Genomic DNA, 27,898 nt, shown 5'->3' on the forward strand with positions numbered 1-27,898 from the left:
TTTACTGCTGTATACTGTACTGTACTGTACGTATAGGGTGGATCTGATCCACAGGCGCATGGTGGTGGAGGAGAACGGCTCCGTCACGCCGTCGGACGCCAGTTCGGACAGCGCCCTCCGCAGGACTGTTCATCTCCGCACCACGCCCGAGGACCGCCACTGCCTGACCACGCCCGCGGACCGCCACTGCCTGGGCTTCAACATCCGAGGAGGAAGAGAGTTCGGCCTGGGCATCTATGTGTCCAAGTATGTTCCATTTATGTATCTATACAATTTACGATTGACATTTTAGGCATTTAGCAGACGCTCTTGCCAGAGTGAAGGTAATACATGAATGAAATACATAGTCAACTAGGATCATAAGTAATATAAGAACCTATCAACAGTAGAATAATGAAACTATGAGTAAACTACTCATAAACTACATAATATACTATCTAAATGACATATTTAACCTTTGCATGGCCTGCAAGGTCATCGAGGCTAGGGAAAGTGCTTTTGGCATTGGCAGTGATGTGAGGTGTGGGGTTGCCATGGCAAATGGCAATCAATTGGCTGAGGCAGAGGCTGGGAATTCTACAGGTGAGGGGACTTAGGCTCATTAGGCCCACTGGCAGAGCCTGACCAGAGCCTTTTGTGGCGGTTCTGGACAACCGTGTATCCGACCGACTCAAGGCCAGGCACTGCACTCCCTGTCAAAGTTGAAGTCGGTGGGGCGAATGGATTTCGTACTGTACATACACACACACAGATGTGGTGCATTTATTGTAAGATATATGTATTGTCTTCTGTTCAGGATGGACCCTGGTGGGCTGTATACTGTACTGTATTGTATTGAATTGTACTGTACTCTATTGTATTGAATTGTATTGTATTGTCTTCGGGATGGACCCCTGTGGGCTGTATATTGTATTGTATTGTATTGTACTGTACTGTACTGTCTTCAGGATGGACCCTGGCGGGGTGGCCGAGCAGCATGGCCTCAAGATGGGCGACCAGATCCTGGCGGCCAACGGGGTGAGCTTCGATGACATCACCCATTCCAACGCAGTGGAGGTCCTGAGAAGCCACGCCCACGTGGACTTGACCATCAGGGTGAGCATTCTGGGTCTAGAGCGGACACAGAAATGCCTACTATATATGTGTGTGTTTTATGCAAATTAGCAGTGGTAGAATGTAACTAAGTACATTTACTTTATTGATACTTTTACTTAAGTAAAATACATGAGTACTTTTTTCCACCACTGCACATCAATAAGTAAGTATGTCAAGTGGCTTACTGTCTGTATCGGCCGAAGAATGAGATCATCTATCCCCTTCTTTCAATACATGCACTGCTTCCCCTGAGAGATGCATTGCTGAGCTCCCAGTACTTAAAACAACACCTACCATCAGCTCCCAGTACTTACAACAACACCTACCATCAGTGCCCAGTACTCACAACACCTGCCATCAGCTCCCAATACTCACAACACCTACCATCAGCTCCCAGTACTTACAACACTTACCATCAGCTCCCAGTACTTACAACACCACCTACCATCAGCGCCCAGTACTCACAACACCTACCATCAGCTCCTAGTACTTACAACAACACCTACCATCAGCGCCCAGTACTCACACAGCACGTGTTAGTTACCCAAGCCGTGCTACTCCGCACGCCAAGTCTGTCCAAAGGCGAGTACTCTACTGAGCAAGCTATCGTACACAAACCACCGGATATGGAAACCACCGTGTCAATTCGGAACAAAAACCATGCTTTCCGCCCGCGTAGAAACACCCGGTGACGTGAGCTTAGTAGGGTTTCTCACTTTCTACGACGCTGCCCTCCGGCTGCACTCATGGCAGGGAAGGTGAAAGTCAATTCCTTCCACAGGGACGGAGTCCAACTCCATGCCCTTCCATGCCCAGGTAGACGCTAGGTCCGTTTCTACACCCCAGAGTAAACAAAACACATTCTGCTGCTGTGTGATTAAGTACTTTAGTGGTATACGTAGGTTTTTAATTGATGGGGTGTTCTTAGTGCACCGAGACATTAATCATTGTCACACGGAGCCTTAATCAACATGCATGGCACTTAAAGGGGGGAGTGAGACAGCATTAGCCTGCATAGCAAAGCAGACTGCTGGAGTGCAGCCCTTGAATTCCTTGTATGTATGGGCGTGCGTGTGAGTGTGCGTGTGTGTGTGTGTGTGTGTGTGTGTGTGTGTGTGTGTGTGTGTGTGTGTGTGTGTGTGTGTGTGTGTGTGTGTGTGCGTGTGCGTGTGCGTGTGTGATATGTGTGTGTGTGCGTGCGTGCGTGCGTGCGTGCGTGCGTGCATGTGTGTGATGTTCGCGAGGACATTCCTGCGTGCTGGTTTTCCTCCTGCTCTGATCTCAGGTTCCACGTGTGAGAAATGGCCATGCAGGCACAGCGTTCATTATTCAACGGCCGTCGGGGATCAGGTTATAATCAGCAGAAACACTTGTTTTATGTGTTTCAACCAAACCCACGTTGGTTGGAGCCCAATTATGGCTCCACGTCACTGGGCTCGGGTTACTAAATGCCGACACACACCTGCTCAGCTGAAGCCCCTGATGATGAAGAAGCGATGGGCCTCAGGAGTGACATTGACCTTTGACCTTAACCACATGAACCCCATTTGGGATGGTTGTATTTGGTCTCCCTGCTCTTCTCTCCACCAAACAGACTACTACAGATTACTAGAGAGAGACTTTGAGTCAGTTCTCGCCTGGATCAGCGACGCGTCTGCACATGAGGAGCGCGGGCCGTGTAGCGTGGGAAAAAAAGCTGACCACAATCCAGCTCAGTGGCCTTGTGGTTAGTGTCCGTCCTGGGAGGTCGGGGTTCGATCCCCGGCCGGGTCATACCAAAGACTCTGAAAAATGGGAACCAGTGCCTCCCTGCTTGGCACTCAGCATCAAGGGTTGGATTGGTAGTAAGTCCCTGCAACATACTAGCGTCATGTCCAGGGGGTGTACTTGTACATCAAGCTGCCTCACATGCTACAGAAACAGGGGATAGGCTCCTGCCCCTATGGGCCTCATGGCTCGGCAAGGCATACTTATTACAATCCAGCTCTACCTGTTCGAACCGAGCACGGACGCGACAATTTCACGGGACCGCACCCGCTTGTGCCAGTCCAAAATTCGGGGCAGAACAGGAGGATGTAACAACAGGATGCATCAAGCCAAAGCTTGATGCATTGATGAAAGCTAGACTGTCAAATTATATTGTTGCTGGATCTTTTTAATGCATTTAACTGAAATGTGATGTATCCCAACAGGAGGCCGGGCGATACCCTGCGTATAAGGAGATGGTAGCAGAGTACAGCTGGCTCAACCAATGTACGTCCACAACAACAACAACAATCATAAACGGTCATTTTACATGATGTAGTTTACTTGAATGATGGCTTTACAGGTACGTTCTCAAACAGATGATGACGCAAACATTAGAACTACTGTAAAAGAAGGAATTGTAATGGATCGTATGGGTTAAAACTCATAAAGATATACAGTATACAAATTGACCAGTTTTTGATCAGCACTAGCCCCTCCTATATTCAGCTATTAGTGTAGATTTTCATTTTACACAAATATTAAATTCCCATTGACAATGAATGGAGAATTTACGTCATAAGTGGACAAGAAATATGTACGTCATATGTGTCTGAGCAAATCGACATGTTACATGATAAGAGCGCCCCTCACTTCACACGGGAGTGATTTTTAGGATTTAAGGAGGAATAAGTGGAATTCTAGTTTCCCATTACAAGTACATTGTTGTTGTGCCGTCTGGAGAATCGTACAAAAAGTAGAACACTGGTCACACCGGACAGGTCCGACTTACATTCAGACGTTCCCCACAGACGTCTAATTCCCTCTTGAGGAAGGAAGGCACTGGAGCAACTCAGACAGTTTAAGCCTGGCTATGATGACCTGACGAAGATGTGACCGATACATCGAAACGTTGTACATTTTTACTTGCACCCTGTGAATAAAATAAGGGCTTAAACTGTCTGAGTTGCTCCAGCATGTGCTCCAGCAAGTTCTCTTGCTACTTGTCCTGCCTCTGAGATGCACCAGACTAGCCTGCCACAGGCTTGAGGCGCAGTTGGAACTCCCTTTTGTCTAATTCCCTCTTATTTCAATTCGATATGATCGGGTCTGGGAACGGCGGGGGATTCATTTGGAGTGTGTGCTGAAAGGCAGATCGGTCTTCTGGAATGGAGCATGACCTGACTGAAGTCTGGGTCGCTGCGTCTGTTTGTTCCTGAACACACCGTTCACACAGAGTCATTTTGGGTCATGTAAAGAAAATGGAATCAAGTGGAATTGATGACGCGAATAATTGAGCAGACAAAATTGGAATTGGAACACTATAAAACCTAAGCTGGAGAGAGCCCTGTTACTGAACAAACACTCAATAACACCCAAGTCCTAACGTCACTCGTTACATCCCCTGGCTCATGGAAGTTTTTCTCTATGGAGAATAACATGGGGTCCTCTTAAAATCGCCTCATATTTCGCCGAGACAGTTTATTTTTGGACCAGAATTCCAATATGAGACGATTTTAAGATGACCCCATGTTATTCTCCATAGAGAAATTACTTCCGTGAACCAGGGGATGAGCGAGTGATTTCAGGACTTCGGCGCTCTATAAGAATTGTGGTCCAAAAATAAACAGGTGTCTCTGTATCGTTTACGACAGTCAGTCAGTCATATTTCATGCTGTTTTCTGTTTCGCTAGAAACAGACTGAGAGGCGATTCTTCATATCCATATGAATGAAACGGCCGGGATGATTTGTTTATTTGTCAAACACAGTTCTTATATGAGGTGATCTAAAATCCTCCCATGGGGATTATAATGCAAATAAAAAGTATATGAACCTGTGGCCCTCTACCGATGTTGACAATGACATCATACTTTGATGCTCTATAGTAATCCGAATACAGAGCTTGATATATTTTTGTTTCAACCAAAGAAACATCACTTACTGCACCTTCCGGTGTCATTCAGCACCAAGGCTGAACTGTGACAGGGTCAAATAATACGGACAACGATAACATAGCGTATTTGTCTTGAGTTAAACACTATTATGGCTATTTACGATCTCCTTGTTATGTTGTTGTCAGGGCCACAAGGCCCTTCCCCCTCCCCAACAGTGGCCATCAACGGGGGTCCTGGGTCCTCCCCACATGACTCCGTCTCCTCCGTGTCCTCCTTGTCTTCCGGGACCCCGCTGAGCTCCTACAGTGGTCTCTCCTTCCCTCTGGCCTTTGGCTCCGACATGGTGGAAGACGTCGACATCATCGCCACAGAGTAGGGCTTCCAATCAATATCACGATTATTTAACACTTTGTTTGGCCTTTTGTGCTGTTAGTGAACGATGTGTTTGTTTAAATAATTTTAGATCGGCTATTTTTTGCAATTTAGTCGTTATAAAAATCATTTATCATTTATAAAAATGAATGAATTAGATTTTTTTTCCAGTGTTGATTCATTGATGTATAAGAAATAAAATGTGTATATATAATTCGCCTATTCTGCCCTACAAAGCCAAAGTGCAGTGGCTACTTGTTTGGACACACCAACTTATTTGTGCATCCCAAAAGTCAAATTCTAAAACGGTTAGTCCCAATACTTGATTCTGATTGGCTGGTTTCCGTTGTAAATCTCACGATAATCCACACCTTCAATCACTTTATATCATTCCCAGCTGATCCCGCAGGTTAATATTGCTATATGTTTGTAACCGTTTTAGAAAAGCAATAAGCCACGCGAGGTCCCAGCTTACCGTGTGTATTTTATAATGTCTGAGAGGGTCAGAGACCCTCCGCTACGCGTCGGGTCTCACTACGCCTCTCAGCCATTATAAAATACCCGGTAACCTGAGACGTCTTGTGGCTTATTGCTTTATTAACCATCGTGATTTTGTGGGATAAACAATTACCTCAAGAACATAATTATTTACAATTAGTGTAAACTCACTTATTTGTCTATCTCATTTGGCTGACCAGGTGAAACACTTTTAAACCCACTATTTTCCCCCGTAGCTACTGCACTGACGGTCATTGGTTCCAGGTGTGGGTTTTGATAGATTTTCGGTTTGTTTCCAGGCCCACCACAGAGGACCGCTCTCGGCCCAGCAGTGCCAAGTCTACCAAATCTTCCAAATCTACCAAGTCTAAAAAGTCTACCAAGACTACCAAGTCGACCACGGACTCTGCCATGCAGACTGACCCCTTCCCGCCAGACTACCCGGACTTCCCAGACTTCCCAGACTACCCAGACTACCCAGACTACCCAGACTACCCAGACCAAGTCTCGCCGCACGGCCCACAGAGCAGCCGGCCGGCGGTAGCCACGGTGAGTGGTCGGACCGTTGGCGCCACCGTGCTGCTGAAGGACACGGTGGTGCACGGGAAAGGGGAGGGGCCGAGGGACATGGGAGGAGCTCGGGAAGAAGGAGGGGGTCGGGGCAGGTCGGCGAGGACGCCGTCGCCGGGCGGCCGAGAGAGCGCGAGGGACTCCGCCCCGAAGGCGCTGATGGAACTGAGCAAAGACCGCAAGCCAATCAGACGCTCCCAGAGTCACATCACTGACACAGGCAAGGATTTCTGTCTGTCTGTCTGTCTGTCTGTCTGTCTGTATGTCTGTCTGTCTGTCTGTCTGTCCGTCCATCCTTCAGACCTGGCGGAGACTTGCGTTTTATTATGATTCATGGCATTGCTGTAAATGTATTAATATTACGGAAATACAGCTGCAAAATCACCCATACAGACTCCCGCTGGAGAATCCAGCATTTAATTACAACTCAGACCAATGAAACTCTGGCCTCCAGAGAAGCCAAATGGGAAGCAACATATACAGTATACTCTACTACCATTTTATTTCTTGGAAAGACCAGCTGATCAGATAATGACTCATTCAGTTCTCTGGTCTTTCCAAGAAATAAAATAGTACAGTACAGTATATTATGTCAATGAATTAATCTCCACACAGAATTAGTCTGAGGGCATAAAACCAGAATGCTTTATTCTCTCTCTCTCTCTCTCTCTCTCTCTCTCTCTCTCCACACCTCGGTGAGAGTTGTATGAGAACGAGTGTGAAGAAAATCAATTCCTTCAGCGGGCCGCTTGAGTTATGATCCTTGTTCTTCTACAATTTATCTAGTGCTACCATACCTCCAGGAATGGGCAGGGCCTGGGGGTAAGGGCCAGGGTTGATTGGATATTTGTTATATAAGCTAGAGCTGCTGCCCTCAATAGATCAGAGTGGGTGAGCAGACTGGCGTGCAGCTGCAATCCATCAGCATTACTGCGCTACGTTTCATGGTGCAGGATTTACTGCCGTCAAACAGGGAACCTGACTGGAAGAGAAGTGAACAGGCCGCACCCGTTGGAAGGTGTGCGCGTGTGTATCACCCACCTACTGATGACCAAAATCATGGAAGCATGCTGAAAAGACAAATTAATCATGGTTTTGGCAACATGCGCGCACGCCGATAACACAAAAGGCCCCGTTCTTTTACTACAGCAGTATGTCTACTCTGAACAACATGTAAGATTTAGATTTAGTAGAACAAAAGCAAAAGTGTGACCGGTAGCAATGACACTGATGCTCGCACTTGATTTATTCCGTCGTCCCAACTTCACTGAAATAGTTCAACATACTCTGAAAGAGTACTTCCACATTTCAATTATTTTACTTGGGCTGGGGTCCACTATAGGCCTACACCTCAAAGGCAAATAATGTAGTTTTACTCTACTATACATTTTTTTTAAACCTTAGTTATTATCACAAAACCTTGCCAAAACTTTGGCAATTTGAAAATCTACATGAATGAATGAATGAATGAATGAATGAATGAATGCATGAATGAATGAATGAATGAATGAATGAATGAATGAATGAATGAAAGATTGTATTTCCGTGTCTGGCTGCCTTTTGCAGCCCATCCCTTACGGGATTATTCAGACACAATTTACAATACATTATATTTCCTGTGCCAACACACTGACACCAAAATATTAAACAAAAAATTATTATCACAGAATGTAGGCCTATACATAACTCTGATCAAGAGTACATTCAAGTAGTCCATTTTATCAAGATAGACTAAAGTGGAGGGCGAGAGAGAGAGGAACATACAGTACAAGTTCACAATATGTCGCTAAGTGACGCGTTGTACGCTTGTAGATCTGCTATTTTCAAAGGTTTTTTTTAAATATACTTTTTATACATTTGACAACTTGTGAAATGGGACCTTCTGCATGATGACTACTTTTACTCTTCGTGCTGTAGCCTATATTGATGCCAATACCTTTGTACTTTTGCTCAAAGTAAATTTCGAATACCGAACTTGTGCTTGTAAAACAGACAATTTCTACAATAGGGTAGCCTATATTGATACTTTTTCTTAAGTCAAACAATGTGAGTAGCCTACTTCCTCCGTCACTGCTGCTGCACAGTTCAGCTGAGGTGAGGTTTTCCTCTGCTCTCCAGAGGCTAAGCAGAAGAAGAAGAGACAACAGAGCGACAACAAGAGCACGGAGGAGGGGCAGGTGAGCGTGCAGCGCTCCAGGACATTTATGGAGCGCTTATTTAAGAGAGACCGCAAGGAGAGGAGCTCCTCCAAGTCCCCGGGGTCCCGCCGCGCTCACGCAGGTATACGCTAGATGGACCCCAGCGTGTTTATTGTAAACATCTATCTATAAATGCACCACGTCTCTGTGACCCCCTTTCCACCAGTTGGTTCCCAATGGGAACCGGTTCAGTTCTTTTTGGTTCTTAGTCCATGAGCCAGAGTTCCAAAATTGGTGGGAAAAACTAGACCTATATTAAATTGTTTATAGGATCAATACAAGCAAATTAATACATGATAACCCTTCCACAGTAGTAGCTTTTTAATATTTTCTATTATTTTGCATATTTTCCTACATAATGCCTCATTTGCATATTTAAAAATGTAAAATTTGTAATACAATAAATCATTGTCTTCATGTAAGTAATCAACTGGGGAAGTGTCATGCTGATAACAATCTAATATAGGTATGGTTTTTCCCACTCAATTCATAATTAACGTTCCAATTTTGGAGCTCCGGTGGAAAAGGGGCCTGTATGTCTGTCTGTCTGTCTGTACGTCTGTAATGCACGTAACTTGAGAACCGTTCGCCCCACCGACCTCAAATTCGACACAGGCGTTCTCCAACTTCCATCGTTACTGACTCGGTGCTCTACAGCCGGTCACCGGTCTAGTTTCAGTTCAACAACCGAAACATCTGAAACCGTTTTGGGCATTTACAAAACTATAACTAAAATCATAAAAGAATGCAAATACACCAATTCATGTCCTTAGTTTGTCTTTGTCAAAGATTTTAGAAAAATAGCACGTTGTGAGCTTATACTGTAAGATGAATGTTGCCCCTGACTAATCCACATTACAGTACAAACTTAAAAAGTTAAAGTTAAATAATACAAAATATATATACTATATTATACTATATATATATATATATATATATATATATATATATATATATAGGCTATAGTAAAAAGGCTAAACTATAATAGAGGGTATGCGTGCGACATCATCATCATACCTGGAAGTCATGAGGGAACGTCTGAGTGGCAAAAAACTACTTTCTGGCACTAACAGTCCATACATCCAAACAGAAAGTCCTATATGCGAATGCATTAAACAATGTTAAACTCACTTTGCCACTCGATTTGCCACTCATACGCATACCTCTCTTCTCTATGTAACCTTGGCGTACCACTCACTCTTTCTCCCCATGCTACTTCTCACTTGTCCTGCATGGTGGTGGTCCCCCACACATAGATATATATAAGAAAGCTAGATGGCTCACCTGGCCAATGGAGAGCGACGTTGCTACGTGGTGACCATCTTACCTCGGGGCAGCATAACATTGTGTCTATGGGGCATGTACTTTTAAATGACCATAACTTGCTCAATTTTCAACAGATTTTCAAACGGTTTTGTTTGTTATAAACGTCAGAGACGTTTTATACAACGTTCATATAAAAAACAAAATTAAGCAGATAAGCGTCCTGAATCATAGCCACGTTGACAACGTTTGTAATAAACCAACCCGTTTGTAAATCCGTCAAGATTTGAGCGAGTTATGACTGTTTTTGTTTGAGCTGCCATTGAACATATATTGTACTGTAGTCCCGAAGCAAGATGGCCGCCGGGTGAACTACGTCAGAGACTCCGCCTTGAGCCATCTAGCCTTTATATATGTCTATGGTCCTACATGTCAGTGTCCTCTCTGTTGTCTTCTAGCTCCTTTTTAACTTGAGCTTTTGGTTTTATTTCAACGTCTCAGACAAGGACAAGGGACGTCCTGGTGAAGCTGCTGGTGGTGGCAGGCTTAGGGGGGGCAGTCCGCTGCCCCCTGGTGGTGGTGGCGGGCTGAGGGGGGGCAGCCCGCTGCCCCGTCCAGACACCCTGGAGCAGGTGGAGCTGATGGCCAAGAGGCTGCTGACCCAGGACGAGGCCACTGCGGTGATGAGACACTGTCACATGGTAATAAAAGCCCCACTGAAAGTTTACCATTATGTGTAACATACATAGTGGTACTATCTGCACACACGTTATGCGTTTACAACACAGATCACTTTGCCAATAAATAGGAAGTAAAACGGAATGGCCAGTGGAGGGATTTTAATTTGATGTCAGATACAGGAAGCGGTCATACTTTGGCCAATAGAGTGTGGGTTTGCTCACTTTGCGGACATATCGGCTAATCGGATTGCTGAGTAATATGACAGCTGGGTAGCAGTCAGTCAGTCAGTCAGTCAGTCAGAGCCCCAGCCCCCTCCCCAGGTCTGACAGACAAACAAACAAACCAAAAATAATGTAGGCTATATGTCCATCACTTGTATTGCACCTATACTGTAGTATTCTGCTCATCATGGCTTGAAGCCACCTGGTGGTTGAATAGCCACTCCACATATTAAAATAAACCTGTGGGTGTGGCTGAGAATCTGGGGGTGTGTCTGTGGGTGTGTCTAACAGAGGTACCTATGGGCTCTGATAGAGATAATTTTGAGACTGAGGAACAAACATATGGGACCCCACTGTATATGCCTACTATACAGTAGGCTTATATAATGATATCATACTACCGTTGGCCTATATAGGCCTATCTAGTGCAACAATTATTGTTGCACTAGAGAACTTGATTCAAGTGTAACACAAGTTACTCAAGTGTATATCGGCAGAATCTACAATATATCTTAGAATTTGGACCTGTGTTTCTTCATTCGATGAGAGTAGAATGGAATCACACTTAGTACTAGCACAGAAAGCAGCAGATAAACATGATGCACAGTATCTGGACTTGTGTCCTGCCCAGGTAGCTACAGACAGACAACACCCGAAGAGCTCACCTCAGAGAACATACAGTGGCATTGTTCCTTTCTAGGCTGGAACAAGACCAGACACTAAACTCTGTCTTTGTGTGACGGTGGCACGCGGTGACAGCGGAGGGATTTAGAGTGTGATTTATGAGAGGGATCACATATCGGTGACCATTTGATCCTCCCGCCTGTCACCGACTGGTCAGTCACTCTGAAAGGAGCAGCGCGGCTCAACCACCAACGCTGCATAACATATTAGACCCGATTAGAACACAAGTGGTAGCACCGTGTACCCATCAATGACTTAGCAGTGCTTCTCAAATGTTTTTTTAATTTCAACTGGACCCCACCCAATCACTCATTATTAAGAGGTTGACATAGTTCCATTTGTTAACCTCTCAGAGTTACAGACCTGTAAGGGGCCATTTTTAGTCATATTTTAGTTTTAGTCATATTTTAGGCATCTGAAATCGTTTAGTCTTAGTCTAGTCTTAGTCGACAAAATATCAAAATCTTTCAGTCTTAGTCAACCAAATGAACCCTGAGTGTCCCTTGAACCCACTTAAACAACAGACTGTTAATTAAACCAGAACCTACTGTATTTCTTTCTTTTTCGACCTGAGGTCCGATATGAAAAGGTATAGGCAGTGATTCAGTCGAAAGTTGTTACAAACTGGACTCATTTTGTGAAGGGTTAGTGTACTACAAGAATCTTGCAGTAGCATCTTTACGCGTAGTTTGGCAATAATTGCAAACATAACATAAACTATTTCTCTCTCCATTCTTATCCGTCTCTGAAGTTTCTGTCAGACAACGTGATTGAAGACCTAGTGCGTCCCCTTCTGGCCATACTGGACAAGCCCGAGAAACTGCTACTGCTCAGAGACATACGGTGAGCCGACAGAGAGTGCGTGTGTGTGTGCGTTTGTGCGTGCGTGTGGGTCGCATGTACGTGTGTGTGTAACTGTATCTTATCTCATCCTTTGTAGAGTGCTGCTCCCTCCGTTTGAAACAGGCAGGTTTGACAGCATGGTGATGCCTTACGAACTGGAGGCTTACGACATCCTGAAGAGCCGCTCTGGTGAGGAGAGGAGATATGCATACATTAATATCTATAAATGCGCCATGCATGTCTCTGTGTGTGCGTATACGTCTGTAATCCACGTATAACTCGAGAACCGTTTGCCCCTCCGACTTCAAATTCGACACACGCGTTTCACACATAGTTTTACTGGGGTTAAGTTTGGCACCGTTTTATTACTGAGGTTCAATGTGTGTGTGTGTGTGTGTGTGTGTGTGTGTGTGTGTGTGTGTGTGCTTTGCAGTGCACTCTCCAGCACTGCGTTCACCTCGTCGCGGGACCCCTAGACGACACCTCATCACCCCTGTCCCAGGTGAGCTCAACACCAGTGTGTGTGTGTGCGTGTGTGTGTGTGTGTGTGTGTGTGTGTGTGTGCACGTGTGTGACTGTGTTTGTGTGCACGCGTGTGACTGTGTGTTTGTGTGTGCACGAGTGTGACTGTGTGTGTGTGTTCACAGCGTGTATGAGCATGCATGGCATCTATGCTGTGAATGTCGTTATAGGTGAACCGTGACAAACTGAAACACCTGCACTTGCAGTCAGAATGCAGCTCATGTTTCAGACGCCCGTGCTGCCGCAGAGGGTTGCGTTACACCGTCTGTGAACCAGAAAGGACCAGCGGTGGTGGGGGTGGTGGCGGGTCTTTGGACAGGCCTGAAGGGCTGCATGCCTTTGTGCTGCTGCTAAAACAATAATACAGGGGGGGGTCGGGACGCCTTTGAGCCTTTTCATTTAGCTCCCAGACGTTCTGACCACGCCTGTGGCTCGGAGTGACCTCAGCCGTCCCACTCTCTCCGGGTGGTCACGGGTCAGGGGCAGTGATTCTAGAATGTTAGATGTCTAGATGTTAATTTAACTCTGAGAGTGTACAAATGGAGTGTCCATTTGGTTCCATTTGTACACTCTCAAGAGTTACAGACCCATAAGGGCCAATTTGGTTACAAACTATCATTGAGCTGGGGACCCCCTGGAACTGCCTCAAGGACCCCTGGGGGTCCCCAGACCCCACTTTGGGAACCACTGTGTTAGGGGAGGAAGGAAGGGGACCGGCATTAACTGACTTGTCGACTAAAACTAAGACGAAAAATGTTCGTCGACTACCTTTCTTCACTGACGAAAACTAAATGGAAACTAAATGAAAACGAATCTATGGTGACTAAAACTAAGCTAAATGTATTGACAATTTACAAGCTCACAACGCGTCGCAGCGCGACGCGTTGTGAGCTTGTAGATCGGCAATTTAGATCGGCAAGTTTAAAATGTGACTAAAACTAAATGAAAGCCATTCAAGAGACTATGACTAAAACTAAAATAGAAATTTGCTGCCAAAAACAACACTGACATAGGCCCTCATTTATCAACCGTGCGTACGCCAAAATATGGGTGTACGCCGAAATTACCGCAATTTTCGGCATTTACCATTTGCGCCAACGTTTGATTTTGAACTTGAGCCAAGACAAAAACCACGTCTGGTCGGGAGCTGTCGTACGCTTTGTCCTCACCTGTTTTTCTGTCGTAGAACAGCGGAGCAGCATTGTTTGACCAGCTGAGAGGCTGTCACAGGCATCGAAACATATGTATTCACTCCTAAAATGTTTATATAAAACTATGTATATGGGCTAAATGTAAAAAAGGAAAAAAAAGTAAAGGAATACATCAACGATGTGTCTTTGTGTCATATGAAATTAGTAGGAGATTTCCAACTTTACAAGCAAGCAATTAAAATCGCGCATTTAAAAACAATGTTGCAAGTTAGATGCGTAAGCCATTTAAACAGTGTTTTGCATGATGAGCGCATACATGCGAGGATTTGGGCTGTCTGTGCTGAAATATTTCCATGGAGAGTATAGTGCAGCGCTGAAGCTGCGGAGAGTCCCAACTTGGGTAGCCTACTGTAGCCGAATCTACAGCAGGCCGATGTCTTTCTGGAGTTACAGTATGTGCAATCTCCTCCTCGTTTAATAAACCCGACGCGTCGCTCGAATGCCAAATGTGCCGTGCCAGCGCAAGTGGGAACGCATCGGAGATAGTATAGCCTAAGCCAGCCTGCAGCCCACCACACCAACACCACTGTCCAGTGCCACATGAGGCTATACGGTTTTGGCTGCAATATTCATATAATTGACAGTTGACAGCGAGGCAATTTAAATAGACTGTCGGACGTGCATGGTCAATTGGTCACGGTGTCACGGACGGACCACAGTGATAGAGAGAGACAGACAGGACAGGAGATGCAACTTGCAAAACAGCAGCGCGTGCGCGCCTATTTGTTATATAATTCATGGTTCACAGGTTCAGGTTTTCGTTCACTAATATATCTTGTTGTATATTAAATGAATAAAGACTTTAATAATTTAATATACAACTAACAACACAGTGACAGTTGCTTGCAAATTGCGATATGTGCGTGCGTGCGTGCGTGCGTGCGGGGGGTGAGGCGTGCAGCAAGGGAAGCGCGAAGCGAGAGGAGAAACAGACAGGGTAGTCCTACAGCTTTATTTAATTCATGCAGGTTTATTTATTTAAGATACAACAAGTTGCGTGTGCGTGCGTGCGTCTGTGTGTGTGTGTGTGTGTGTGTGTATGTGTATGGGAGGGGGCAGCAGAAACTTTTTTTCCCCTGTAACCATGGTTTCCAGGTCGTATTGCAGTTGTTCATGTCGCAAAACCGAGGGCGCGGCTAGATTTTATAGGGCGTGCCAGATTGATTTCAGCCGTCACATTTATCACTGCTAGGAATGAAATTAGGAAGGAACAGCTGTCTACGATCACTTTGTAAATGCCGACCCGACGTGGGTGTACTACGAATCCTACACTCGAATTTGGGGCAGAATTTGCACTCAATTGATAAATGAGGGCCATAGAGCCTATACTGCCCTACAATTCAATTCAATTCAAAGGAGCTTTATTGGCATGAGAAAACATACGTTTACATAGCCAAAGCAAGTGTCAAAATACAATAAAAACAGCTGCAAATGGGGAGTATAGTTGGAGGGCGTACACCGTACAGCATTTTGTAAACAGACCTATGGCACAATGCATCGTTATGTTATAAAGCTTTTTGTCCTTAACTCACATTTGCCATCGACAATGAATGGAGAATTTACATCATATGTGGACGAGCAAAAAACATTAAATGCCATAAATTCAGTTGTCATCTTATGATCATGGTTCTTTTAAACATTGTATCATGGTTAAAAGATAACACAAGTTGACAAATTAATTCATGAAGAAATATATACACTTTTTATTGAATGATGTACGACGACAAGAGCGCAGGTGTGATTTTTTGAAACAAATAAGCATTTTTTTGCAGTCACAAAAATAGCAGCATTATTTCTCAAGAATATAGAGGTAGCATCTCTGTTTACATGTGCAGTAGGTTTAGCAAAATATCACTTTTACCCCCCAAAATCTCATTTGGCTGACCACTCCAGCTGAAACACTTTTAAACACACCGTAGTTGATGCACTTTGACTTTGTAGGGCAGTATTGCTTAGATACAAAGAGAGGTGAGAACATATCAAAGCCAGAATGTGTTGTGTGTGTGTGTTTCTGTGTGTGCGTGCGTATGTGTATGCATGCTGTACGTGCGTACGTGTGTTTCCCCGTGTCTACTCTGCGTGTGTGTGTGACGTGACCTGCAGACTCCAGAGGTGGATTTCACCTCCAGACCATCCAGCATCAGGACGTCAGGGACAGGGACACGACGGACACGGACCACCGGCTGAACGAAGACCTGGAGAGACTGCGGCGGTCCGGCCTCCACACCGGCCACCTGTCCACTTCGCACGCCTTCGCCCCTCTCCTGGACGTACCCGTGGACGGTTACGGCCCCTCCGCCCCGCCGTCCCGCTCTCCGAGCCCCTCGCCCTCTCACCGAGAGTCCCCTGGACACAGACACCCCCCTGGACACAGAGAGTTCCCCGCACACAGAGAGTCCCCTGGACACAGAGAGTCCCCCACACACAGAGAGTCCCATGGACACAGAGAGTCCCCCGCACACAGAGAGTCCCCCGCACACAGAGAGTCCCCCGCACACAGAGAGTCCCATGGACACCGAGAGTCCCCCGCACACAGAGAGTCCCATGGACACCGAGAGTCCCATGGACACAGACACCCCCCTGGACACAGAGAGTCCCCCGCACACAGAGAGTCCCCCGCACACAGAGAGTCCCCCGCACACAGAGAGTCCCCCTCACACAGAGAGTCCCCCGCACACAGACAGTCCCCCACACACAGAGAGTCCCCCATACACAGAGAGTCCCCTGCACACAGACAGTCCCCCACACACAGAGAGTCCCCCGCACACAGAGAGTCCCCCGCACACAGAGAGTCCCCCGCACACAGACAGTCCCCCGCACACAGAGAGTCCCCCGCACACAGAGAGTCCCCCGCACACAGAGAGTCCTCCGCACACAGAGAGTCCCCCGCACACAGACAGTCCCCCACACACAGAGAGTCCCCTGCGCGCGGCGGCGCCCAGCAGCGCGGGCGCCAACCATACCGCTCCCCTTACGACGAGGTGGACGACGGGGCGTACTCCGCGCTCGGTGAGGTTTCGCCGCTGTCCGTGTCGGACCGGGGAGACGCCACGCCCGACCGGGGAGACGCCACGCCTGACCGGGGAGACGCCACGCCCGAGCGCGGGAGGTCCCCCGTGAGGAACGGCCACCGGAGGCCCCGGAGGGGGGCGAGTCCGGACAGCGTGCACGGTAGGCGGACGACGCCACAGGAGCAGGGTTACGCGGAAACGAGCGTGCGCGCTCCCTCTCAGCAGCGGCCGAGGTCTCCTCTGGTTGAGGTCAGTGGTGGAAAGTATAACTAAGTAATTTTGTTAGGTACTTTTACTTCACTGCGGTATTTAGAATTTACTTTTGCACGGAAGTAAAAAAAATACTTTTCCCTCCGCTGTTGGAGGTGCCGGAGCGCCACAGAGAACGCAGTCCTTCCGCGGTGGTCAGGAGTGTTCAACAGGCACACGGACATTGGCAGGATGGTCACCAGAAGAACAACAGAGTCATCTTTCCAATCCAGCAGTATGAAATCAAAACGGTGACCATCTCCAAATCCAGGCCGTCCCTCGGTGAGTGCCGAGATAAGAATGCAACAAATATGTTTAGTTTAGTTTTCAGAGAAATGACAGAATAATATGTTTTATAAATACCTGCCTGCAGCAACACACAACACAGTATTGTAATGGGCCATGTCTGTCCGTCCGTCCGTAAGTAAATAGAGAGGAGATTTTCATGAAATTTGGTGGGAATGATCAGCAGGCTTCCCCATAGAGATCAGACGTTTTGGGGGGGGAACGATCAGCAGGCTTCCCCAAAGAGATCAGACGTTTTGGGGGGGAATGATCAGCTGGCTTCCCCAAAGAGATCAGACGTTTTGGGGGGGAATGATCAGCAGGCTTCCCCAAAGAGATCAGACGTTTTTTGGGGGGGGAATGATCAGCAGGCTTCCCCAAAGAGATCAGACGTTTTGGGGGGGAATGATCAGCAGGCTTCCCCAAAGAGATCAGACGTTTTGGGGGGGGAATGATCAGCAGGCTTCCCCAAAGAGATCAGACGTTTTGGGGGGGAATGATCAGCAGGCTTCCCCAAAGCCATGAGACGTTTTGGGGGTGGATTTCATGAAAGGAGAGATGTTAGTGCAGGCAGGGCATGCTAGATGTGCATTTTCTTTCCCCCAACATTGACCAAAATAGGTCCTCCTCAACTCACTCAAACAACAACAGACATTATAAACAATATGGTGTAAGCTAATATGTCAATATTAAACTGTCAATATTACTATCTGTAACCTCCCGTTGTTCATTGCCTCACCAGTAGAGGTCAGGGCAACACTCTGTGCTGAACTGAAACAATTTAAAGCCTTTGCCTTTGGGTTCTTCAAAGTGGGTGCCTTTGGCCAAGGCACCCTAGGCACCCTGGGGTGCCGTGACACAAGTCCAGGGGTGCCTCAGAATTATTTGAGCTCTGCACAACGTTGTGACACTGATCGGCTATTTTTGGCTAATGTTCACCCCTGAATAGGGATGCTGGGGTTAAAGTGCAAGTAGTACGCTATGTTCAATCTGTCCCAATGTAAACTGATATCCTTGCATGTTTTCCTCGTGACAAACTGCATCTTATTCTTAGGGGGACTATATTTACGTATAGTGTAATATGACGTAAGGTGTGTAAGGTGTGCTGAAAAGTAAGTGTAACAATGTCGTTCAGGGGTGGCGTGGCGTGGCGTGGATGAAACAGTTATTTAATGTTTGAGAACCTCTGGTGTTTCCAGGTATCAGCGTCTCTGGGGGGATGGAGTGTAGGATCCAACCCATGATGAATTAAAACCTCTGGTGTTTCCAGGTATCAGCGTCTCTGGGGGGATGGAGTGTAGGATCCAACCCATGATGAATTAAAACCTCTGGTGTTTCCAGGTATCAGCGTCTCTGGGGGGATGGAGTGTAGGATCCAACCCATGATGAATTAAAACCTCTGGTGTTTCCAGGTATCAGCGTCTCTGGGGGGATGGAGTGTAGGATCCAACCCATGATGAATTAAAACCTCTGGTGTTTCCAGGTATCAGTGTCTCTGGGGGGATGGAGTGTAGGATCCAACCCATGATGAATTAAAACCTCTGGTGTTTCCAGGTATCAGCGTCTCTGGGGGGATGGAGTGTAGGATCCAACCCATGATGAATTAAAACCTCTGGTGTTTCCAGGTATCAGCGTCTCTGGGGGGATGGAGTGTAGGATCCAACCCATGATAAAGATCCAGAAGATCTTCCCGGGAGGAGCAGCCTCCACCAGTGGCATCCTGAAGGTGAGCGGTGCATGCATCTCGTCCACCATCTGGCCTCAGGTTCAGAATGTAGACGAGTCATACCCACGCTGTCGGTGAGCAGACCATTTCTTAACTTGTCTCAAGTTAATGACAATGGAAAGAAAGACGATAGCGAATTATCATCGTTGATGACCATAATTAGTGGTAATTGAGCCCTGTGAAGCACACGTACAGCCCAATTACCATCAATGTAATTCAGTGTAATCGGCGCAGGGGTGCAATTAAGTCCTTTAAATGAGCTAAACAACAGCGTGTAATGTAACTTGTCCTCAGAAATGCTCCTCCTTGACTTCTGTTCTTAAATTATTCAATGCTGCAAACTAAAGGTATGCGAGACTGCGAGTTGTCCACTCAGGTACAGTCATGTTTTGACAGTCAGTCAGTCAGTCTACTGTGCTGTGGTTATGAGTTATTCTCATACAGTGACAGTGAGTGGTTGTTCATGAGCAGGGGGGGGGGGGGGGGGGGGAGACGAGCAGAGAGCGTCTCAAGTGGCCCGTCTGTCATTATTCATGAGATACATGGATGCTGCTCCACTAATGTGTTGGTATGTGTGAGCTACATGGATGCTGCTCCACTAATGTGTTGGTATATGTGTGAGCTACACGTACTTACTTACTTATACATTGCAAGCATTAGTTTTGCATGAAAAAACACTCCTTGGGCTAAAAACAGCCATAGACGTTAATGTGATGAGGTCAGCAACTCAGCAGAAGTGGTATGGCCGAATTTAGCCCAAGAAGTGTTTTTCATGCAAAACTAATGCTTGGAATAGATTCAGAATCATGAAAACCCCTTCGTTTGACACGTCACATGCTAATTAGATCATCCGGAACGGCCCGGAACGGCCCTTCTTACCATAAAATCAGGCTGCAAAAAAACTGTAGACGACCAGGCATTTGCGATCCGGGCACCGTCACTCTGGAACGCCCTGCCCCTGGAGATCAGGCTTCCAGAGTCTGTGTCCCATTTTAAATTGCTCCTAAAGACTCATTTTTACAGAGCTGCATTTAGCCCATTACCCATGTGATTTCCGATTTTCTTCTTTTTTTTTCTCCTTTTTTATTGTTATCTTCTGTTGTGTTCTATCGACAAATCTCTTCTATTGTATTCTATGCCTTTTTGATCCATGTTTTTCTCTATATATTTTTCTGTTAAAGGACCTCTTCACCACTTTTCAACCTATCTTCATATAATAGGTCCTCACTAATAATCATGAAAAAATGGCGCAGTTTTTTTCTACTCGGTCTGTGTCTCATAGGAGGGCTGTGGGCAGTTCAGAAACCGTCTTCCAGTGACATCATCGATGGGGAATACAAGCTAATAAAAACTGCAGGCTTTCTAGTCCTGAAAAGTTGCAATGCAAAAATGGAAGCCATCGTTCTCACGATAATGAAAATCTAAACATTTTTGTAAAAAAATCTTGTTTAAAAAATAATCTGCCTAATGATGATGTCACTGGAAGACGGTTTCTAAACTGCCCACAGCCCTCCTATGAGACACAGACTGAGTAGAAAAAAATCATGCCATTTTATCATGATTATTACTGAGGACCTATTATATGAAGATAGATTGAAAAGTGGTGAAGTGGTCCTTAAAGCACTTTGTGACTTGTTCTTAAAAGGTGCTATATAAAGCTTTATTATTATTATTATTATTATTATTAATTAAAGCATAATGACATTTTGAAAATGTTGCCTTATGTTGTTATGGTATGGTCACATATAACCCCCTATAAAAACAAATAATTGCTCAATGCTGACAGCCGGTCAGCAGGTAGATTCATGATATATATACTATATAGACAATATTTCAGGCCAATAAAAAAAAACTATATACAAAATGTTCCACTTTGAACAAAAAAAGCCTGTTGGCTGCCGGACTATACCTGTAAGTCTTACAGTAAAAAAGTGCCGTAATCAGGACCACGTTGGAAATTATCATTATTGTGTGTTATCCTATAGGTTAAAGTTATATTGGGATTTTCCTTTTACTGTATATCTTTTACCACAACCAAACCAAACCAAATCAAATCGCATCTTCACAAAGAGACATTAGATGTCACTCGGAAGGTTGGGATCTGGTGAAGTGGCTGTAAAATTCACAGGTCAAAGTGCGTGACTGAGAGGGCGAGTCAACACAATGCCCTGCCATTGTGGGTCAATGCAGGTCATTGTTTGGGTACATGCACTGCAAGTGTATCAGGTTTATAAATAATAGATACGTGTGGGCGTACGTGCGTGCGTATATTTGTGCAGATACGTGCGTGCATACATACATCAAGTGTGAGGGTTTCCGGACAGCTAGATATCGGGTGACAGCCTTTCCAAGGTCCTGGATGCTGACTACAGCAATGTTTTTTCCCCCAAGAAATGGGACGTACGGGACTTTTGGGTTGCAGGACATGATATGACACCGTAGAGTCATGTCCAGAGAAATAACAAAGAAATTAAACACTTGGTATTTTAATGTAGCTACACTTAAACCACACTGTAACCTACTGTAACGCCTTAAAAGTACAAAATGTGCCAGCCGTTTATTGTGATCACAATATCGCACGCAAACTTAAACTTAAAGTACCTACAAATATCGGACACTACTTTTGTATTTTAATTTTGCTACACTTAATCGGCACTTAAAACACACTAATTGTGGTTGGTTTAAAGGCGTAGTGAAACGGAAATGGTGGACATATTATTTTGAAGTTTCAGACGGTCTCAAGTTGAAACACCGCTATGAAGTTTCTGAACCAATCAGAGCGTCGCATCCCTTCAGGGGATGGGACGGTAGCTAGGGACGGGTAGCTATGCTACGCAGGACAGCGTGTGGATGTTTGTTTACAAATCAGATAGTCAGCCAGCTTTACCAGTTTACACTTAATGTGGCTTATTTCTACCCTATAATGTTTTCAGATACATTTTTAGCGTGATGATTAAGTTGAAACCGAGTAATACACTCTCTGGATGTTATCTTGAATGGGAATAAAAACGGAAGATGTCTGTAATCAGTAGCAGCTGTGCAGCCTGTGCTGGACGGATGCGGAGATATGGGGAATTAAACTGGTGAGCTTCATTTTTATTGGCTTTTATCGATGTTGGCCTCGACACGTCATCACGCAGCACGTTTTCGTTTTCAGGAAGTAATAATTTATGGACTTTTGATATAAAAACACACAAAAATGAGAATTTACACATTTTTTTGGCATCCATTGTTAGGTATGCCCATATGATGACCATGGATATGGTCTAAAAGTGTGAAAAACGTATTTTTCATTTCACTACACCTTTAGGTGTACCAAATAGAAGTGTTTAATTTCTGATGTTATTTCTCATGTCATGAGTGACGCCGGCGCGCTATTTTACTGTAACCTCTGTGGTGTATGTGTGTGTGTGTGTGTGTGTGTGTGTGTGTGTGTGTGTGTGTGTGATCTTTCACACGTCGAGTGCAGCAGGAAGTGAGATCGCTGCACCCCGCGTGTTAACATGACATCCTGTCTCCTCAGACCCGTACGATAAGACTAACCCGAGTGAGGTGTGTGTGAGACGAGTGTGTGTGTGTGAGACGAGTGTGTGTGTACGTGTGTGTGTGTGTGTGTGTGTGTGCTTCCTAATCTCCTAAATTCACAGTTAAATGCATGTATGCGATGTGATGTGATAGTGCAGACTAGCCAACACCAACTCAGGACTCCTGAATGGCTGCCCTCCACACCCTCCCATCTATCCAGCAACAGGGGGTCTCTGAGCGCTGCTGCAGTGTCATTATCTTTGCTGTCCCAACACAGTGTCTACATTATGCTGCATTATGAATATGCATGTGCGTCTTTTGAGAGCGTTCACACTACAGGACCGCGGTTGGGCAGATCTACGTAGTACAGGTCTACAATGCAACGCCACTGGTCTGATGAAATGCACACACGCATAGCACTGTAGGAGCTATCCAAGGTCGAAAGGCTGGCACGGTCTAAATACCAGAGTAAACTACAATTCACGATGTAGGCGTTTCAGAGTCTGCTCTCATCCTATCTTATTTCAATTGTGAGATCAGAACAAAGTAAACATGAACTCTAGTCAATAAACAACGAGGTTGACAGTCACAGAAGTGTGCAGAGAGAACAATGTACTGCAGTGCCTCACAGAAACTATAGGAAAGCAGGAAAACAATACAACCCTAGCATCTGTCTAAAAATGTACACTTTGACACCGATATTATTATTATAGCTCTAACAGAGGCAAAGATATGTGGTCTGGTCTAATAGTGGTTCATTGTCGGCGGCCATTTTGAAAAACGTGAATATTTCCGAAATGAAGGGTGTAGCAACTCGTCTCTTTGGATAAAACTTTTCCTATGACCCTAAGGTACTTCCATATCAAAGGGGACCTCTGTAGCATGACTTGAAGTTAAAAGTGTCTTAACTCCTCCACTACAACATGCTATCTAAATAACATTCTGTACATTTTAAACTATAGGATGCCAGGTAAACAATAATGAACCTAGCGTTTGAAACAACATACGCTGTCGAAGTATATAGCGTATATAGTTTCAAATGTACAGAATGTTACTTCAAGTAACATTCTGTACATTTGAAACTATAGGATACCAATGAATGAACAAACAGACATCTGTGTCAAACGAATCTGAATATGTAGACAGTCAGCAGTGACCAAATGAACCAAATGGACCTTTACGGATGTGGAAATGAAGTGAATAGGCAATCGATACACATTGCATACCAGCTGAGAAATTGAGTTCCATGTCACTCTGAGTTACAAACACAGAGCTGGGTTTTACGGCGTAGATAAAACGGATAAGAGAGAGAACAGGGAATAACTTTGAATGCCTGGAAAGGGAAAGGGACACACATGTAGGAGATATCTTAACAATGCCTGTGTGTGTGTGTGTGTGTGTGTGTGTGTGTGTGTGTGTGTGTGTGTGTGTGTGTGTGTGTGTGTGTGTGTGTGTGTGTGTGTGTGTGTGTGTGTGTGTGTGTGTGTGTGTGTTGAGCGGCTAACCTTCGGTGGGGTTGACAGTGCTGGCAGGTGCATCCTTGGCAACTGCTGATGACATCACACAGGAACTTCCTGTCTTCATGGTTCCATAGAATTCTGTTCTCCTCCTGCAGGAAACAATCAGTGTGTGTGTGTGTGTGTGTGTGTGTGTGTGTGTGTGTGTGTGTGTGTGTGTGTGTGTGTGCATGTGCATCAATGTGTGGATAGTTGTCTAAGTATGGGTGTGAGTTTGGGAGCAGGGGAGGAAAGTAAGTCTCAGATAAGTGTACTTGTAAAATGTCAAAATCTCACAACAAGTACTGTAGCAATGGGACGTGTTTTGAGCTTGTAGATCAGCTATTATTTGGGAAATGGGACATTCTGCATTTTTGACACATTCTGAACTTTTGGAAAATAAAAATTTGATGACGAGATGGGACATTCTGCATAATGAGTAGCCTATACTTTTCACGATTGGTACTTCAAGTATAATGGCAATACTTTATTGGTACTTCAACCCAAGTCAAACTTTTTAAAACAGGGACTTTTACTTATTAACAGAGCATTTCTGCTCATACTTTGAGTATTTGTTCCTCCACTGTTGGGGAGTATGCGTGTGTTTCTGTGTGGATGTACTCATATTCACCAGCCATGTGCTGACGCTGAGGTTTAATGTGTAGTACGTACAGTCCTTCAGTGTGTGAATACATTAACGTGATGGGAGGAGAGGCCCGCTTCTCTCTGGCATAAATCAGGGCTCCGATAAAGGCGCATACTGTACATACTCCAGTTTTAGGTGATAAGTGATCACCTTTGTAGGTGATTATCACCTAAAATGGTGACAATGATTCGAGGCCATCATACTCATGCTGATGTCCTTAAGAATTGACCCAACTAGACCAATCAGTGAACGAGGTGATAAGCCACAGTGCAAGGACTTGTCTGATGGTAAAAACAGAGAGATGTGAGAGACAAGCAGCAAATGTTATCATGAACGGGACTCGAACGCGCAACACGCTGTCAGGCCAAAGCCTAGCCCTAGTGAGAGACTCGCTGATGCTGATGCACTGGACGTGCATCAGCGAGTCTCTCACTGACGCCCTGTCGTACACCCATCCACTGCTCTGTAGCAATTTTCCCACTGCCGTGCGAGGCTTTAGAATTCTCCGAAAATAAACAAAACGACGTAACTACTCACCGAAACAAAGCCTGCTAGACCTTGGTAAAAGTCTATTCTCAAAGCTGGGAAGCATCTCAGGTCCCCAGCTTCTCTTTAAAATGCACTTTGTGCCATTTTAATAAAGCAATGTACCGGACAGAGTAACTTCTTCTACTATGGCATTTCTGGGTTGTGACTGCGCCGATCCACTTGGATGCATTTTATTTCATGACAAAAATAGGGCATTTTAGAGAGAAGCTGGGGAACTGAGACGCTTCCCAGCTTTCAGAATAGACTTTTACCAAGATCTAGCAGGCTTTGTTTCGGTGAGTAGTTGATAAGTTGGGATTCTTGCATATTTAATTTGCTGCAGTTTGCCTTCACACTGTGCTGTCATCCGCAGCAATTGGAAGCGCAGCAGGGAACTTCATCAATGTGAGGGCTTCAGTCTCCTTATTTGCTCACGTCTATCCACAGTTAAATGGGACATCTTCGCACTGCGTAAAATGAATATCCCTTCTCCGTCTCCAACTGTGTTTAGCTTCATTTCCTTTATTTGCTGTGGATTGCATTCCCACCTGCACCGAATCGAAATCAAATGCGCTTGGAAGCGAAGCGAAACCCCCGTTTTTTGGCAGAGTAGAATGCGGTTCTTTGATGCGCATTAGGATTGGAATGAGGCTTCACACCTGCCAAACGAAGCGCACTTTCCGACAATGTGCAGCAGGATTCGTTTTAATCGCAGTAAAGCTTTCTGGTGTGAAGGCGACCTAAATAATATCACCCGAATGGAAACAATACCGCAAGGACTTTTTTCTGTGATCCCTTTGGACGTGTTTGACTGTACCCTCCCAATAAAGTAATCAATCAATCACCTCATCGCTTGTTTATTCTTTTCACAGCTTTATGAGCCTGCCACTGTCGGTGTCTATATGTAGATTGTAGACAGTTCATTGATGTGTGTGTGTGTGTGTGTGTGTGTGTGTGTGTGTGTGTGTGTGTGTGTGTGTGTGTGTGTGTGTGTGTGTGTGTGTGTGTGTGACCGTGAGTGTGTGCGTGCAGGCGGGGTTTGAGCTGGTGTCCGTGGATGGCCAGTCTCTGCAGGAAGTGAGTCATCAGCACGCGGTGGACGTGATTCGCAGAAGTTTCGGCAACAGGGCCAAAGACTCAATGATGTTCGTGGTCAAGGCCCCCAGGAGCCCGGCCACCAGCGCTCCCAGCAGCCCCAGAGGCCCCTGGGAGCCCTGCTGACAGTCTGGAAACACAAAGGAATCATCAATGGTTTCACCAAAGCCTTCCATTCCCTGCTCAGAGTGGAGAAGGACTCACTGTCTGGAACCAGAACGTGCATAATGCAGAACGGCCCAATCATAGTTGAGACACCCCTTGGAGCCAGACCCATATATGGGCCATTATTTTTGGCCATTGAGCAGAAATGATGTGACTTTTTATTCCTTAGAAATAGCTCAATAGATTTTATTTTTGTGACAAAACAGCGGTCAAAACATTGGTAATCGGTGGGCTAGAAGTCTCCAAAATCGGCCCCCAATATAAATGGCCGGGCTCTAGGCGGGTACTTAATGCAACAAGAGGCACAGTCATGGTGGAGAGACACACAAGGACCTCCTCTAAAGCCTAGGATTAGCTCTTTGAAGGGTATGAATTTTTAATCAGGAAATGTCATTATGTCAATGAATATGACAGCTGATGTTCAGCTGTCAACAATTGTTAATAATGCATTACTTTAATGTTACTTTTGTTACAAGGCAATGTGATGATGAGACGCTTTGTTTGGAAGCACTGCGTTTAAAATTATATGACTTTTATAGCAGTGTTTATATAGCAGACATTTAAAAATGACATGCAGAAATAGCACAAACGTACAAGCAGACACACCAAACCAGCGACACAGCAAGAAAACACGACATATTGTGTTGGATCTACTGATGCAATAGCGTAGTAGACGGAATGGACCGCAAGACACTAAATTCTTCTAGTCTTTTCCTACTTTTCTTACAATGTACAGTACTCATACACACACGCATGCCATGCACACACCGGGGATCGAACCAATGGCCACCCTGTACCTCCGGAGCAACTGTCACCCCATTATCTGTGAATTCCAACCAGGCCAGATTCTGTTGTAGCACTGCTGAACATGTGGTAAACACATGAACCCTCAGTGGTTCTCAAAGTGGGGCCCGGGGACCCCCAGGAGGTTTTCAGGGGAGTCCCCAGAAAAATGTGTTAATTCAGAATCACAATCAGTTTAAAGGTGTAGGGAAACGGAAATGGTGGACATTTTATTTTGAAGTTTCAGCCTGAAACGCTGGTTCTGAAGTTTCTGAACCAATCAGAGCGTCGCATCCCTCCAGGCTATGGGGTCTATGTGACGGGAGGAATAATCTTCCATTCTTACTTTGCGCTGGTCACGCTAAAGTCT

At 45.4% G+C, this 27,898-nt stretch overlaps 1 protein-coding gene across 1 annotated transcript in view; it reads left to right on the plus strand.

Moving 5' to 3' along the window:
- Window positions 1-26,706, plus strand: part of LOC306930758 (PDZ domain-containing protein 7-like) — a gene marked incomplete at both ends in the record, with an annotated part of 28,415 nt that extends 1,709 nt beyond the window's left edge. The window contains 14 exons of the mRNA XM_079511853.1: window positions 37-246; window positions 948-1,095; window positions 3,288-3,348; window positions 5,172-5,328; window positions 6,126-6,616; window positions 8,515-8,676; window positions 10,359-10,558; window positions 12,195-12,286; window positions 12,384-12,475; window positions 12,720-12,788; window positions 16,123-17,279; window positions 17,396-17,561; window positions 19,190-19,290; window positions 26,518-26,706. Of these exons, the coding sequence (XP_079367979.1) occupies window positions 37-246; window positions 948-1,095; window positions 3,288-3,348; window positions 5,172-5,328; window positions 6,126-6,616; window positions 8,515-8,676; window positions 10,359-10,558; window positions 12,195-12,286; window positions 12,384-12,475; window positions 12,720-12,788; window positions 16,123-17,279; window positions 17,396-17,561; window positions 19,190-19,290; window positions 26,518-26,706 (3,295 nt within the window). The remainder of the gene's footprint in view (window positions 1-36; window positions 247-947; window positions 1,096-3,287; window positions 3,349-5,171; window positions 5,329-6,125; window positions 6,617-8,514; window positions 8,677-10,358; window positions 10,559-12,194; window positions 12,287-12,383; window positions 12,476-12,719; window positions 12,789-16,122; window positions 17,280-17,395; window positions 17,562-19,189; window positions 19,291-26,517) is intronic.
- Between the last annotated feature and the right edge of the window lie 1,192 nt (window positions 26,707-27,898).

Source organism: Electrona antarctica (assembly GCF_951216825.1).
Source record: "Electrona antarctica genome assembly, chromosome: 10".
NCBI lineage: Eukaryota > Metazoa > Chordata > Actinopteri > Myctophiformes > Myctophidae > Electrona > Electrona antarctica.